The sequence below is a fragment of the Mytilus californianus genome, unplaced genomic scaffold, assembly GCF_021869535.1.
Source record: "Mytilus californianus isolate M0D057914Y unplaced genomic scaffold, xbMytCali1.0.p SCAF_4, whole genome shotgun sequence".
Classification (NCBI taxonomy): Eukaryota; Metazoa; Mollusca; class Bivalvia; order Mytilida; family Mytilidae; genus Mytilus; species Mytilus californianus.
Window position 1 is genome coordinate 106,029,822 of NW_026262690.1, and position 14,996 is coordinate 106,044,817.

Consider the following 14,996-nt stretch of genomic DNA (forward strand, 5'->3'; position numbering starts at 1 on the left):
ACTAGAAAATGGCACATGTCATTCCTCTGTTCAAAAGTGGGGGTAAATTTTTACCATCAAATTATAGACCAGTTTCATTGATCTCTTGTGTGAGTAAGATACTGGAGAAAATTATATTCAAACACATTTTTAATCATTTACAAGAAAATGTGTTGTTATATAAGTTCCAATCTGGATTTATAACAAGATTTTCTAACACCCATCAGCTGATAGAATTGTATAATACAATTTTACTTGCCTTGGAAGCTAAATTAGTAACCAGTATGACTTTTGCTGATATCAGCAAAGCGTTTGATACCGTATGGATTAGGGGTCTTTTGCTTAAGCTTGAAAAATATGGTATCAAGGTCCTCTTAAGTTGGCCTGGAAGTTACCTTTCTTATCGTACTCAGAGAGTTATGGTTAAAGATGCGTTATCTAATGCTGGTAAATTGAAAGCAGGTGTGCCTCAGGGATCTGTTTTGGGGCCTATATTATTTCTTATTTTTATAAACGATATCACAGATGATATTATAGGTTTTGGACGATTATTTGCTGATGACACATCGATAGGTCATGTAGCGTCAAACGGAATTTCTTTGCAGAACAATATTGACTCTGATATGACTCATTTGAAGGAATGGTCTGATAGATGGATGATAAAATTTAACCCAAATAAAACTGACATTATGGTCTTCAATGCCAGGGGCACTGGTTGTAATTTGTCGTTTGAATTTGACCAAACAACATTTCATCCAGTAAATCTTCATAAGCATTTGGGAGTTGTGTTTAGTAGCGACTGTGGGTGGACTAAACATATTGATAAATTAATAGAATCAGTTTCAAAACAACTGAATGTACTTAGGAAACTAAAATATAAATTAAAGAGGAATTATCTAGAAAATATTTACCTTACGTTTATAAGGCCTGCACTCAAATATGCCTCTGAAGTTTGGGATAATTGTGGGCAAATGAACTCTGATAGATTGGAAAGGGTCCAACTTGAAGCTGCCCGAATAATCACAGGACTTCCGTCATTTGCCAGTATTTATTCGATTTATATTGAGACTGGATGGGAAAAATTAAAAATAAGAAGGGAAGTGAAAAAATTAATACTATTTTATAAAATTGTAAATAATCAGACACCGGACTATTTAACGGAGCTAGTGCCACCTACAGTCGCTGAAACTTGTTCATATAATTTGCGTAATAGTCAAAATATTACACAACCAGCTAGTAGGTTAACCATGTATGAACAATCTTTTTTTCCAGCTACAGTTAAATTATGGAATTCTTTGGATTTGAGCTTGCGCCAACTTCCATCCAACTTTCTCAAACTTCAAACTCAAATTGCAACAAAAGTACTCTCAGTTAAAGAAGAAGCCGTATTATTTTTACTGTGGAGATCGGTATATGAACGTTCTTCACACAAGATTAAGAAATGAGTGTAGTTCATTAAATGGTGATTTATTTCGTTGTAATTTGGTTCCTGATCCATCATGTTTATGTGGTTATAGAAATGAAAGTGTAGGACACAATTTGTTTGATTGTTACAGATACACTTTACATATAAATATATTATTTGGAGAGCTAACTCTGTTAGACTTAGTCGATTTACAACTAAATACTGATATTTTATTATATAGTAACGAACTCCTTACCACCGAAAAAAATACTGCAATTTTATTTTTGAATGTTCATAAATATATAAAAGATACTGGACGATTTCCTTCGCATAACAAACCATTGTAATTGTAATGATAAGTACACATACTTATCGCATGGTCATATCTGTCAACTTTGTTTAGCGAAATAAACTTTGCGAGTCGATAAAATAGTGGCAAACTTTGTAGCCTAAGTACTTTTATAATAGCTATTAAACACATAGATTGTACTTACAGTCTAGAACTATGTGTATAAATCCATTTTTCAAAACTCATATCGATATCGTAGTAGATTAACCTTCTATTCCATGCACAACGATACACTATTTTATTGCGTTATGTATGGTATATATATATATATATACGTGTTAAACGTACTAAGTAGAACACCAAATTATCAAAAGGTGCGTTCGATTAGTTGTGTAAAATCATCAACTCGCAAAGTTTTATATACCTAAACCAATTTCCACTTCATTTTCAACGTCTTCATACGTTATAAAAAAAGTATATATATATATATATATATTGTATATTTCTTTTAATGTTCATTTATTTGTAAATTGTGTATGTACTGGAGAACACATTATTAAGTTGTAAAACTTGTGTCTCATCCATTTGTTTAGTTTCTGAACAATAAAATATGTTTAAACTAGAGATAAAGGATACTACAGATACAGTTAAGTCTGCCTCATGTCTTGACTTACATCTAGAAATTGACAATGAGGGTCGGTTGAAAACAAAACTTTACGACAAAAGAGATGATGTCAGCTTCCCAATTGTGAACTTTCCATTTCTATGTAGCAGCATTCCAGCAGCGCCTGCATACGGAGTATATATCTCCCAATTGATACGATATTCCCGGGCTTGTATTTCCTATCATGATTTCCTTGATAGAGGATTGCTGCTCACAAGGAAGCTATTAAACCAAGAGTTCCAAATGGTGAAGTTGAAATCATCCCTTCGTAAATTTTACGGACGCCATCACGAGTTGGTTGACCGTTATGGAATAACCGTTTCACAGATGATATCGGATATTTTCCTTTTGTTGTAACTACAATACCCTTCCCTTTTCACGAATGTGACCTACCGAATAAGACTATTTACCGGATTTGTAATAATATAAGCAACACGACGGGTGCCACATGTGGAGCAGGATCTGCTTACCCTTCCCGAGCACCTGAGATCATCCCCAGATTTTGGTGGGGTTCGTGTTGCTTAGTCTTTAGTTTTCTATGTTGTGTCATCTGTACTATTATTTGTCTGTTTGTCTTTTTATTTTTGGCCATGACGTTGTCAGTTTGTTTTCGATCTATGAGTTTGACTGTCCCTCTGGTATCTTTCGTCCCTCTTTTACAATATTTCACCTCTCGAGACAGTTAAATTTTATTATTTAAAGCGCCAGGCTGGCCGAGCTTTTTAAATAAGTAAAATTTAATTTTGAAAGTGGAGACAAATCATAATACACGAGCTAAAGTGGTCGAATCTGTTTCTCTAATGATTTTTTATCTTTCCTTTTCAAAGATTTGCAGAAAGCTGTGTTTTTTTAATACGTGACGTCACTTTTCGTGACGTCACAATAGAAAATTCAGAAGAAACCAAGGAAATTTGACGTCATAAATAAATTTCGACCAATCGTTTGCTGAGAACAGATATTTCACTAATGAGGGGAAATATTTTTCTCGCACCGATCAAGAAATGTGAAAATTGAACAAAAATTAAGGAAATCTACTTCCAACTCTTGACCTCTAATTTGACTTAATCCACTTCGTCCCAAGGGGGACATAGGGCAACTACAATTTCTCTCCATTTGTTCCTGTCCATGATTGTTCAATTTTTTTCTTTCAAGGTCTTCCCAATTTTTGCTCAGCTCAGTTGTTAATCCCCTGCGCCAGGTGTTTTTCGCCTCCCCCTTTTTCGATGTTATTGGGGTTCCATTCTAGGGCTTGCTTGGTAATGTTTGTGTCTTTTTTTCTGAGGGTATGCCCGATCCACTTCCAATTTCTTGTTCTTATTATCTGAGTTGTTGGCTGTTGTTTGGTTCTTCTCCATAACTCATTGACTTCTAATTTACCCTTTAAATAAAAAAGAGTAGTTGAACAGTTACTAAATTTCAAATATACTCTTACATAAAGTTCCTTTGTAAATCAAAATTTATAAAACATTTCTATGGATTAATTAAAATGAAAAGGTAAGATAACAAATTAAGCAGTTGATGAAAATTACGCAAGTATTTTACCAGTTTCTTATGATTGTGTAGGTAATTGAATAAACACAGTTATAAGCCGCAAATTGATATCAAAATGAATCACACACTTTTTCAAAGACTTCTTTTCCATTTTATTTCTAAGGAAAACTGAGGTTCAATAATTGTGTAACGAGTTGCGTAATTTTACTTTTAATCACTACATAAAATTTATCTGTATAATATGTATCATAGATAAACGATTTAGGGTAAAAAAGATGGATTTTTTTCAAAGGAAAGGCCAAAAAAGGAATATCTACAACATGCAAGCAGGGTCTTTTTTACTTGTAAAATAAATGTAATAATCATCTGATGTTTTTCAAGAATTCAGGTTGAATCAAGTTTATATCATCTAACTCGAGCATTTTTTACAATAGAATTTATTTGCTTCTGTTTTTGTTATTGCTATTTAAAAGGTATTGGTACGTATATGTGACCACGACTGAGAAAATTGGTCCAGATGAGGAAAATACATATTTTGATAATTTTGCATTTTTTTAGCCGAATTATCATTAATAACATTCTGTAAAAATTTCAAGGAGATATCAAAAGTAGTTTCTGAGAAAAAATACATTATATGCTTCGTAAGTTACATTTATCTTGGAAATAAATTGACGAATTGAAGATATCATTCGAAAAACTCAAAACTTTTTCTTGTAAATGTGTATTCTTCCAAAATTGTTCATTCTAAGTTTATGTTTAATGTTTGTTAAATAATTTGAAAAAGTATGATTTAATCTAACTGATTTATATTTTTGCACTATTAAATCGGTTACCATCATGACCATAGCCACCAATGTTTTTTTTTCTTATTTTTTTTTTAATTTTTAATTTTTTTTTTCAGATTGTGTGATGAACTTTAACTCTAAGAGAACTTTAAATTTCCAAGTTCATGTATATGAAAGAAGAAATAAATGGTTTCTTTTTATAATAGATAAATATATAGGATATGAGGGTCTGGATGGTTGGTCCCTCATTTCAATTTTTTTTTAATACCTTTTGCCCAGTACATTGTATTCTCTATTCTTTATCTTTTTGGTCCTTTTATTTTCTTTTTGCCAATTTTTCTCTATTCTGTAAACCCCAATCCACACTGGTCCATCGTATATGCGGTATGTGCACATATTTACTACAATAACAATTTGTTGCCTTGATACAGAAAAATAATTTCAAAATACATTTTATTTTTTAAATAGTTCTTTTTTTGCTGGTGATTGTCTCATGGAAGCGACATCCACTTTGAGTTTGACCTTTTAGTAATAGGTCATTTCTAGTAATCATAGAACTGATTAATTTTTTTACTTCATTTATTTTGTATGTACAGGGCATTGGTTCATGTCTTCCATATATATTTTTTTGGTAAATTGTTTTGTTCTTAATTAGTCCTTTACTTTTCTCAATTGAACTGTTTCATATTTTTCATGTCATGCCATATATAAAGCTGACTATACAGTATGGGTTTTCTCATTGTTGAAGGCCATACGTGTGCCTATAATTGCTTACATCCGCTTTATTTGAACTTAGGTGGAAACTTGTCTAATTGGTAATCATAACACATCTTCTTATTTTTATATAGTACAGCAAGTATTGTGTTAAAATTCAAATAATTTTCACTGAAATATTTTATCTTTTTATTAAGTTCAGTAGAGTCTTTTTTCTTCCTCCATTGGATTTGACATTTTGTTAGTCTTGTTGTGTTAAGTCTATTTCCTTTTTAGGAACAAGCGCTTTTGGACATGTAATGTTCTTAGCTGAATCTGAGTAGCAGTGCTGTCTTATCTGCTCATATAAATACCACTACCTGGCAGGTTCAAGTCCTTAATGTTAGATTGATGTGGAAGCTCACCTCCTGGTGGAGTTTTAGTTTTGCATTTCAGTAAATTAAATGTATATGATTCTGATGATGCATTTTCGCTGCATGTTACTACTCCTGGGTGTTGTGAATCTATGTAAAAATGATGATAATCAGTTATATGTTTCAAAGTTTTAAAGTACTGTTGCAAATAAGGCTTCCATTCATAAAACATTACAGGATCTTGTATATTTCCTTCAACTTGTGGTATGTTGTGTCCATTTCTGCTGGACCTTGTCACAGTTTCAGCTACCTGTAATAATTCAAAGAACAATAAAATCAACTGCAAGACTTTTAATAAAAGATTTGAGAGAACTAACAACTAGAGGCTCTCAAGAGCCTGTGTCGCTCACCTGACTCTACTTTGGTTTTAGAAATCATGTAAAGATAGATAAAAATCATAACAGATACCCAAATAATGATTGAGGCCAAATTTTGATTAATATTGGTCCCGTTATTTAATTAAATATCCTGGTGGCCATCTTGAACAGTAAATCAGCAACAAAGTAGCAACACTTGGTCAGCACTTCATAAGGAACATTTATGCCATGTTTGGTTTCATTCCATTCAGTGGTACTCTAAAAGAAGACATTTGTATGTATTTCCCATAGGGTCCTATGTTAAACTAAGCCCCCCCCCCTAACGGCCATCTTGGATGATGGATCGACTGCAAAGTAACAACACTTGGTCAGCAACTCATAAGAAACATTCATGCCATGTTTGGTTCAATTCCATTCAGTGGTTCTCTAAAAGAAGACAATTGTATGTATTTCCCATAGGGTCCTATGTTAAACTAAGTACCCCGCTGTCGGCCATCTTGGATGATGGATCGGCTGCAAAATTACAACACTTAGTCAACATCTCATAAGGAACATTCATGCCATGTTTGGTTCCATTCCATTTATTGGTTCTCTAAAAGAAGACATTTTTATGTATTTCCCAAAGGGTCCTATGTAAAACTAAGTCCCCCGCTGGCGGCCATCTTGGATGATGGATCGGCTACAAAGTAACAACACTTGGTCAGCATCTCATAAGGTAGATTCATGCCATGTTTGGTTTCATTCCATTCAGTGGTTCTCTAAAAGAAGACATTTGTATGTATTTCCCATAGGTCCAATGTTAAACTAAGTCCCCCGCTGGCGGCCATCTTGGATGATGGACCGACTGCAAAGTAACAACACTTGGTCAGCAACTCATAAGGAACATTCATGCCATGTTTGGTTCCATTCCATTCAGTGGTTCTCTAAAAGAAGACATTTTTATGTATTTCCCATAGGGTCCTATGTCAAACTAAGTCCCCCGCTGGCTGCCATCTTGGATGATGGATCGGCTACAAAGTAACAACACTTGGTCAGCACCTCATAAGGAACATTCATGCCATGTTTGGTTTCATTCCATTCAGTGGTTCTCTAAAAGAAGACAATTGTATGTATTTCCCATAGGGTCCTATGTTAAACTAAGAACCCCGATGGCGGCCATCTTGGATGATGGATCGGCTACAAAGTAACAACACATGGTCAGCACCTCATAAGGAACATTCATGCCATGTTTGGTTTTATTCCATTCAGTGGTTCTCTAAAAGAAGTCATTTGTATGCATTTCCCATAGGGTCCTATGTTAAACTAAGTCCCCTGCTGGCGGCCATCTTGGACGATGGATCGGCTACAAAGTAACAACACTTGGTGAGCACCTCATAAGGAACATTCATGCCATGTTTGGTTTCATTCCATTCAGTGGTTCTCTAAAAGAAGTCATTTGTATGCATTTCCCATAGGGTCCTATGTTAAACTAAGTCCCCCGCTGGCGGCCATCTTGGATGATGGATCGGCTACAAAGTAACAACACTTGGTGAGCACCTCATAAGGAACATTCATGCCATGTTTGGTTTCATTCCATTCAGTGGTTCTCTAGAAGAAGTTCAAAATGTAAAAAGTTAACGCCGACGACGGACGACGCCGGACGACGACGGACGACGGACGACGGACGCCAAGTGATGAGAAAAGCTCACTTGGCCCTTCGGGCCAGGTGAGCTAAAAACATACAGATTTAAAGAAAGAAAATTTGAAAAGGTGACTTTACAGTAAAATACGGCCAGACATCAAAAACAGATGACAATAATATGCAAGTCAGATAAATCTATAACTTTAGAAACTAACTCAGATAAAAACTGGATATGCTATCTATGCTTGAATGAATTATGAGTTCATTTTGTAATTTGTATACAAAATAAAACAGTTTAAGAAACTAATGTTATGTCATTAATCCAAAGAAATAAACCAGGTTACATATGTGTAAGAGTTATTGCCCTTTGATGAATATTGAATAGGTGAACAAATGACTATTTGAAATGACTTTAGAAAAAAAAAACCATTGAAAGCTTTATCTTAAATCAAGTAATAATGTTTAATACATGTACTACTAGTATTTTAAATTGTAGTTTTAATTATTATATAAACTACCATAATCTACCTCTGATAATGTTTCTGCTGCTGAATTTCTCCAGTGTAACTTCCAAACACCAGAATGCCAATCAGGCTCAAACTTGGTATGTCCTGCAATCATCATTGAGTATTCTTTGCTTTTGTGTAATCCTGTCAAAACAAAAATAAAAATTCTATTACAAACAATACATATTTAAAAAAGCAAATACCAAAACGAGAAAGTTAACAAGATACCAGTAGCTAAAATTGGCACACTAGAAATAAATAGTGTATGCAAAATATATACATCTGTACATATCACTTATAAAAATAAATAAATCTGTTGAATGTTGATAACATGAAATGTTGAATTTATCACAGAACTATCACAATAACATACTCTGTATAAATTGTTAAGTCTAAATTTAAAAATACAGATAGAATAAAATCATTATTGTTTATTCAAAAAGAGAAATTTCAAACTTTTGTCAATAAATTGTTGTCTTGGTTTATATAGTTTGAATATAATATCACACTGTGTGAAATAATGTAACATAATCAAATAATAGTTATCTGTCATTACTCTCCATAGCGCATACCACAATGTTACATTATTCTTGTTCTGACCAGTGCAGTTGTCAAAATGAATTTTAGCAACAGTCTCTCCATGACCAAGTTTGTTGAAATAGTGATGCACCATACTAACAACAGAGTGTGCTGCTTTGCCATTATTTTCAGCTTCATCAATTAAATAGAAACTTTGTTTTCCTACAAAACATTATAAACAAAGTTCACCATAAACCGTTGTGAAGACATTTAAAACAAAAGCATACATATCGTATACAATAGTATATTCACAAAGTACAGTTTAACATGTACATGATGTGTACAACAGAGGTAAATAAATAAAACTAAATTGTGTTTAAGAAATCTATTTCCATATATGTAACTACTCAATACATACATGAATCAAAATGGTATAGTTATTTTTATCAGAGTTATTTACCTTGAAAACTGCACCTTACAATGATCATGTACATCAAATATATATTTGTATGTCCAGTGATTATGTAAATCAGTCTATTTTAAAACTATAAATTATAATAAATCACATGTTCATGTTACTGCTACCAACTATCTATCAAAAGCATATATTTAATGTACAAGAATCAATAAAAAATTACCTGATCCTTCTGAGCAGACTCCAAACACATTACATTTTCTTAGTGTTTTAAAATAAATGGGTCCCACTTGCTGAGCATGGTGAGGAAAGTGAACTTGTTGGGCATAATCCCAGGAAAAGTGTATAGGTGGTCTGTACTGACTGTGGAGAGTTACCTGTAAAACACATGACTTTTGCAAGAGTTAACAACTAAATACATCAGATCGAGGATAGCCTGTTCAATAAAAGCTTTTGCCATTCATTAAAAAAGTATTCCTGCAATCATGGTAGTACAATTAAATCTAATTTACCTGATCCAGGTCATATTGAGTCCAAAAAGGACACATGAACATTGTATATTGAGACATGTACATGTATGTTTAGAAGTAGAAGTGTCAAGATTTTGTATGTTATTAATGGTTGTCTGGAATATTTGACCACTTATATACAACTGAATGTATATGTGAACAAAAGTCTGGAATAAAGTTCACCACTTAAAAAATGTTTATATATACTACTGTTTTACATATGAACAAATTGCATGCACTGACTATTTGGTAAGGACTTTATACATGTTATATAAATAATAATAAAAATATTCAAAAGTGCTCTAATAATATACTAGTTAATGGAGTGTGTGTCCGAGCGAGAACATCTCTATGTTCATTACTTTAGGAATATTTTCTCTTTGGTCGGGTTGTTGTCTCTTTGACATATTCCCCATTTCCATTTTCGATTTTATTTTTTACAGAGTTTGTCTTTAGTGCCGTGTGGAGACAGTAGAGTGCCTCCCCGTACTTCAGGTTTATGCTCTTATAATATACTAGTTGATGGAATGTGTGTCCAAGCGAGAACATCTCTATGTTCATTACTTTAGGAATATTTGCTCTTTGGTCTGGTTGTTGTCTCGTTGACATATTTCCCATTTCCATTCTCAATTTTATTTTTTACAGAGTTTGTCTTTAGTGCCGTGTGGAGACAGTAGAGTGCCTCCCCGTACTTCATGTTTATGCTCTTATAATATACTAGTTAATGGAATGTGTGTCCAAGCGAGAACATCTCTATGTTCATTACTTTAGGAATATTTGCTGTTTGGTCGGGTTGTTGTCTCTTTGACATATTCCCCATTTCCATTCTCAATCTTATTTATGAATATGTACTGATATCTAGGAGAGACATAAAGAGATATGTAATATTAATACAGAAGTCATACTTTGGCGGAATAAATTATTCAACCTTTACCTGATTGTTTTAGTGCATCTGGCGAGTCCATGTAGCTTTGCTTGCTAAGTTTCACCTGCTCACGATAGATAGTAGTCTCTTTATTCTTTGGCAAGCTGTACATGAATATTGTATTGATTTAACAATAACTGTTTTTCCTCCTCAGACAGATTTCCACTATTAAATATTTTACCAGCATATTCCTGACACTTTTGGCATAAATCAGTACATGCATTGTAACTACAATATTGGGACATAAATCATGCCACTGTCTTTGAAATGTTTTTACACTCAATACTTCATATATATTGCAAGTTTGTCAAATTCTGCATGAATGTCAACTGAATTTTTTGTCAGATGATAACAACAAAACTTGTAATTAGACAACCTGCCTGGCAGAGGCAAAGCATTATCAGTAGCATATTTGATAAGAAATGTTTTTATACTTTCTTAATTCTGAAATGTAAGGGCATGTTTTAGAAGTTTCCCTGTGCTAGCATGAGTTCTCGGAGATAATCCATCTACATCGAGTGATTTTGCAATAGAAAGTAATTTCTTTTTTTCAACTCCATGGATAAAACAAAATGTCTGTCTACATACCCGCTTTCATTTGAAATAAAACTCCTGGTATAAGCGTTCCCTTTCTTTAATTTTGTGTTTCTTGGTTTCGGTGACACTACCAGAACGCCTGTGTGCAAACAATTCAGCCTTGATTATCATATCAAGTTCATCTTTAAAAAGTTCCTTGCAATGCTCTCGGAATTCAATAACGGCGTCCATTTCAATGATCCGGCTACAAGGTTCACCATAAAATTCATTGCACCCGGAAGTGTCATTTCTAAAACGGGCCTGTGCAATATATTCTCGTATATCGTCATCTGAAGGTTCGACTAAATGATCGACATTGTCGTCGTCATTGTCAGATTCAAAATTTTCAACATCAAAATTAATCGCGGACTTTGGGTATTCGTAATCGTAAAAACAATTGGTCGACCCTATTCAACTCATTTATGAAATCATCATCTTGGTTCTGCAAAATCTCAAGCGGTACGCTACTCTGACTTGCCGAAAATCGACTTTCCTTGCTCATTTTATTGTCGAGCCTGCGACTTTTGTCGCAGAAAGCTCGACATAGGGATAGTGATCCGGCGGCGGCGGCGGCGGCTACGGCGGCGGCGGCGGCGGCGTTAGCTAACTTCTTAAAAGCTTTCTATTTTAGAAGGTGGAAGGTCTGGATGCTTCATACTTTGTATATGGATGCCTCATGTTACGAAGTTTCCGTCAGTCACATGTCCAATGTCCTTGACCTCATTTTTATGGTTCAGTGACTACTTGAAAAAAAAGTTCAGATTTTTTGTAATGTTAGATTCTCTCTTATTATAAGTAATAGGATAACTATAGTTGGTATGTGCGTACCTTGCAAGGTCCTCATGCCCGTCAGACAGTTTTCACTTGACCTCAACCTCATTTCATGGATCAGTGAACAAGGTTAAGTTTTGGTGGTCAAGTCCATATCTCAGATACTATAATCAATAGGTCTTGTATATTCGGTGTATGGAAGGACTGTAAGGTGTACATGTCCAACTGGCAGGTGTCATCTGACATTGACCTCATTTTCATGGTTCAGTGGTCAAAGTTGCGTTTTTGAGTTTTGGTCTTTTTTTCTAATACTATATGCAATAGTTCAACTATATTTGGTATGTGCGTACCTTGCAAGGTCCTCATGCCCGTCAGACAGTTTTCACTTGACCTCGACCTCATTTTATGGATCATTGAACAAGGTTAAGTTTTGGTGGTCAAGTCCATATCTCAGATACTATAAGCAATAGGTCTTGTATATTCGGTGTATGGAAGGACTGTAAGGTGTACATGTCCAACTGGCAGGTGTCATCTGACCTTGACCTCATTTTCATGGTTCAGTGGTTATAGTTAAGTTTTTGTGTTTTGGTCTGTTTTTCTTATACTGTATGCCATAGGTCTACTATATTTGGTGTATGGATGATTGTAAGGTGTACATGTCTAGCGGGCAGGTGTCATCTGACCATGACCTCATTTTCATGGTTCAGTGGTCAAAGTTGAGTTTTTTGAGTTTTGGTCTTTTTTTCTAATACTATATGCAATAGTTCAACTATATTTGGTGTATGGAAATATTTTATGATCTATTTGGCAGTCACGCAGGTTTTATTTGACCTTGACCTCATTTTCAAGGTTCATTGCTCAGTGTTAAGTTTTTGTGTTTTGGTCTGTTTTTCTTAAACTATAAGCAATAGGTCAACTATATTTGTTGTATGGAAGAATTGTTAGCTGTACATGCTTGCCTAGCATGGTTCATCTGACCTTGACCTCATTTTCATGGTTCATTGGTCAATGTTTAGTTTACTTGGTTAATGTTAAGTTTATGTGACAGTTGTAATAAAGCTTTATATTTAGGACTATCAACATAATATCAGTGATTAGTAAAGAAGGCGAGACATTTCAGCGTGTGCACTCTTGTCTGTTTTATACTTAGACCGCCATTTGTACTTTTGTATCCAGTGTAAATACAAAGAGGGACAATTTAAAGTTTTGTGACTGGTTTACGCCCCATGTTATGCATTTCAAGGTAAACAGAATAAATTTTTTTTAATAATTGATATAGAAATATTATACAATTTTATAAGTGACAAAAGTTCAGTCTATATTCAACCCTACCGCCAACCTATTTACAAATAGGTAATTACGAACTATAGGTGTTCGGTGCTCGTTTAGATTTGACAATGTCAACTTTACGAGACTTTACGACGTCATAATACGAAATCGTAAATGCCGCATCTGGGCCCTTTTTGTCAGTCGCAGTAATATCTGAATACAGGAAATGTATTTTTTGCCATGGTTAATAAACACTAAATTAAATAAAATGAAGTTCCTTTTTTTTTTTTGCAAAAGTGCAATAGGGTTCACATATTTGAAAAAATAAGATTAAAGCTTAAGTTGAAAACAAATCTATTGTAGTGCTCCGCATTGCCCATAAAATGTTTTGGTATACACACAACAATCATTGTTTGCTGAAATCAGTTTGTTAATGAGTAGTTTTCATATTTTATTGATTTATTTTTGTTTTTTTAAAATGTCTAATTTCCAGTAGTTATTGTAGTTATATGACAAATAATTGTTTGATGTTTAACGTTTTAAAAATGATAGTTTACTAACAATCGTATGAAAGATAAGAGGCAAGTTTACTTTTGTTATAATACATCTGTTTGTTAATTCAGTCTGGAACCGGAGAAAAGAAACAGCACCAGCCTACAGTCTCCTGGTTTTCCTGATGATTGCGATGAAGTCCATGAAGAAGGTACTTTATTGAGCCAAATATCAAATTAGGTAAACTAAAGGACACACCAATAGATTGAACAGTTCTATTATAAGTGGAGAAAATAAAAATATGATTTCAGACTAATGATCAGTAAAATTGTTATATTTTAAAATATCTGCATCATGTATGCTTGATGCCAAATGTTTGCAAGGATAGATAGAAACAAATATTTGAGAAAGAATCAAGAAACAAACACATCGAGAAAATGACGAAAAGCGGATGGGCGTAACTTTAATCTATAAGCATTTTTAGATTGAAGTCTCTGAAACTGAATAGTATTTTTTTAACCATGCTCCAATCGGATACAAAAAAACACATTAACAAAATGCCTATTTCCATCAGAAAAAATTACATAAATAAAAACAAAGATGTCTCCCTACAATGAAAAAATAGGAGGAAAAAAAATGACAAAGATGAGCGTAATAGAAATGTTGTGACAATGGTAAAATGTTGGTAGGAATTAAAGGGATGTCCATAACTATGCATTGTTTATATATATATATTAAAATCATGAACATTAAACATACAATTAGATAAGCTATTTGCTGTTTAGACTTGACAAATTGATGAAACATAATGATCTCTCATGTTGAGATCCTGTAGCTTGTTATGTGCATCAATTTTACTCCAGTAAAAACAATTAGAGCAAGAACAACTGTGGTATAATTAAGGAGTTGTGGTATGATTGTGAAAAAAATATCCAACAGAGACCAAAGGACATCCTACGCACACATAACTTGGGACAGTCGTACAACAGCACAACATAAACTCAAACTGTAAAAAAACAGTTGGAAAGCACATGAACTCATCAGATCAGCAATATCTGAAGCTTAGCTTACCCGATATAACTTTATTTAAATAAGAACTATGGTGTTGTATGTGTTATTACTTTTTATTTTAACGATAAGCAATATATATTTTTTCGATCATTTCCTGATATATAAATACCTAAGTAGTCCAGATCGCACACTTAGTGACCCCTGTATTTTAACAGCCTCACTTGAGAAGGGAAAAAATCAAATGCGTTTAGACTCCCATTGTTTTACATACATATATTTAAATAACAATTGATTTTACCTGATAAGCATGACTGTAATACATAAT

The 14,996-nt window shown here is 33.7% G+C and overlaps 1 protein-coding gene across 1 annotated transcript in view; it reads left to right on the plus strand.

Annotated features, from left to right (window-relative positions):
* The window catches only part of LOC127739002 (kinesin light chain-like), a 41,940-nt gene that overhangs the window by 11,796 nt on the left and 15,148 nt on the right, over window positions 1–14,996 (plus strand). Inside the window, exon 3 of the mRNA XM_052250516.1 lies at window positions 13,792–13,871. Within this exon, the coding sequence (XP_052106476.1) occupies window positions 13,792–13,871 (80 nt within the window). The remainder of the gene's footprint in view (window positions 1–13,791; window positions 13,872–14,996) is intronic.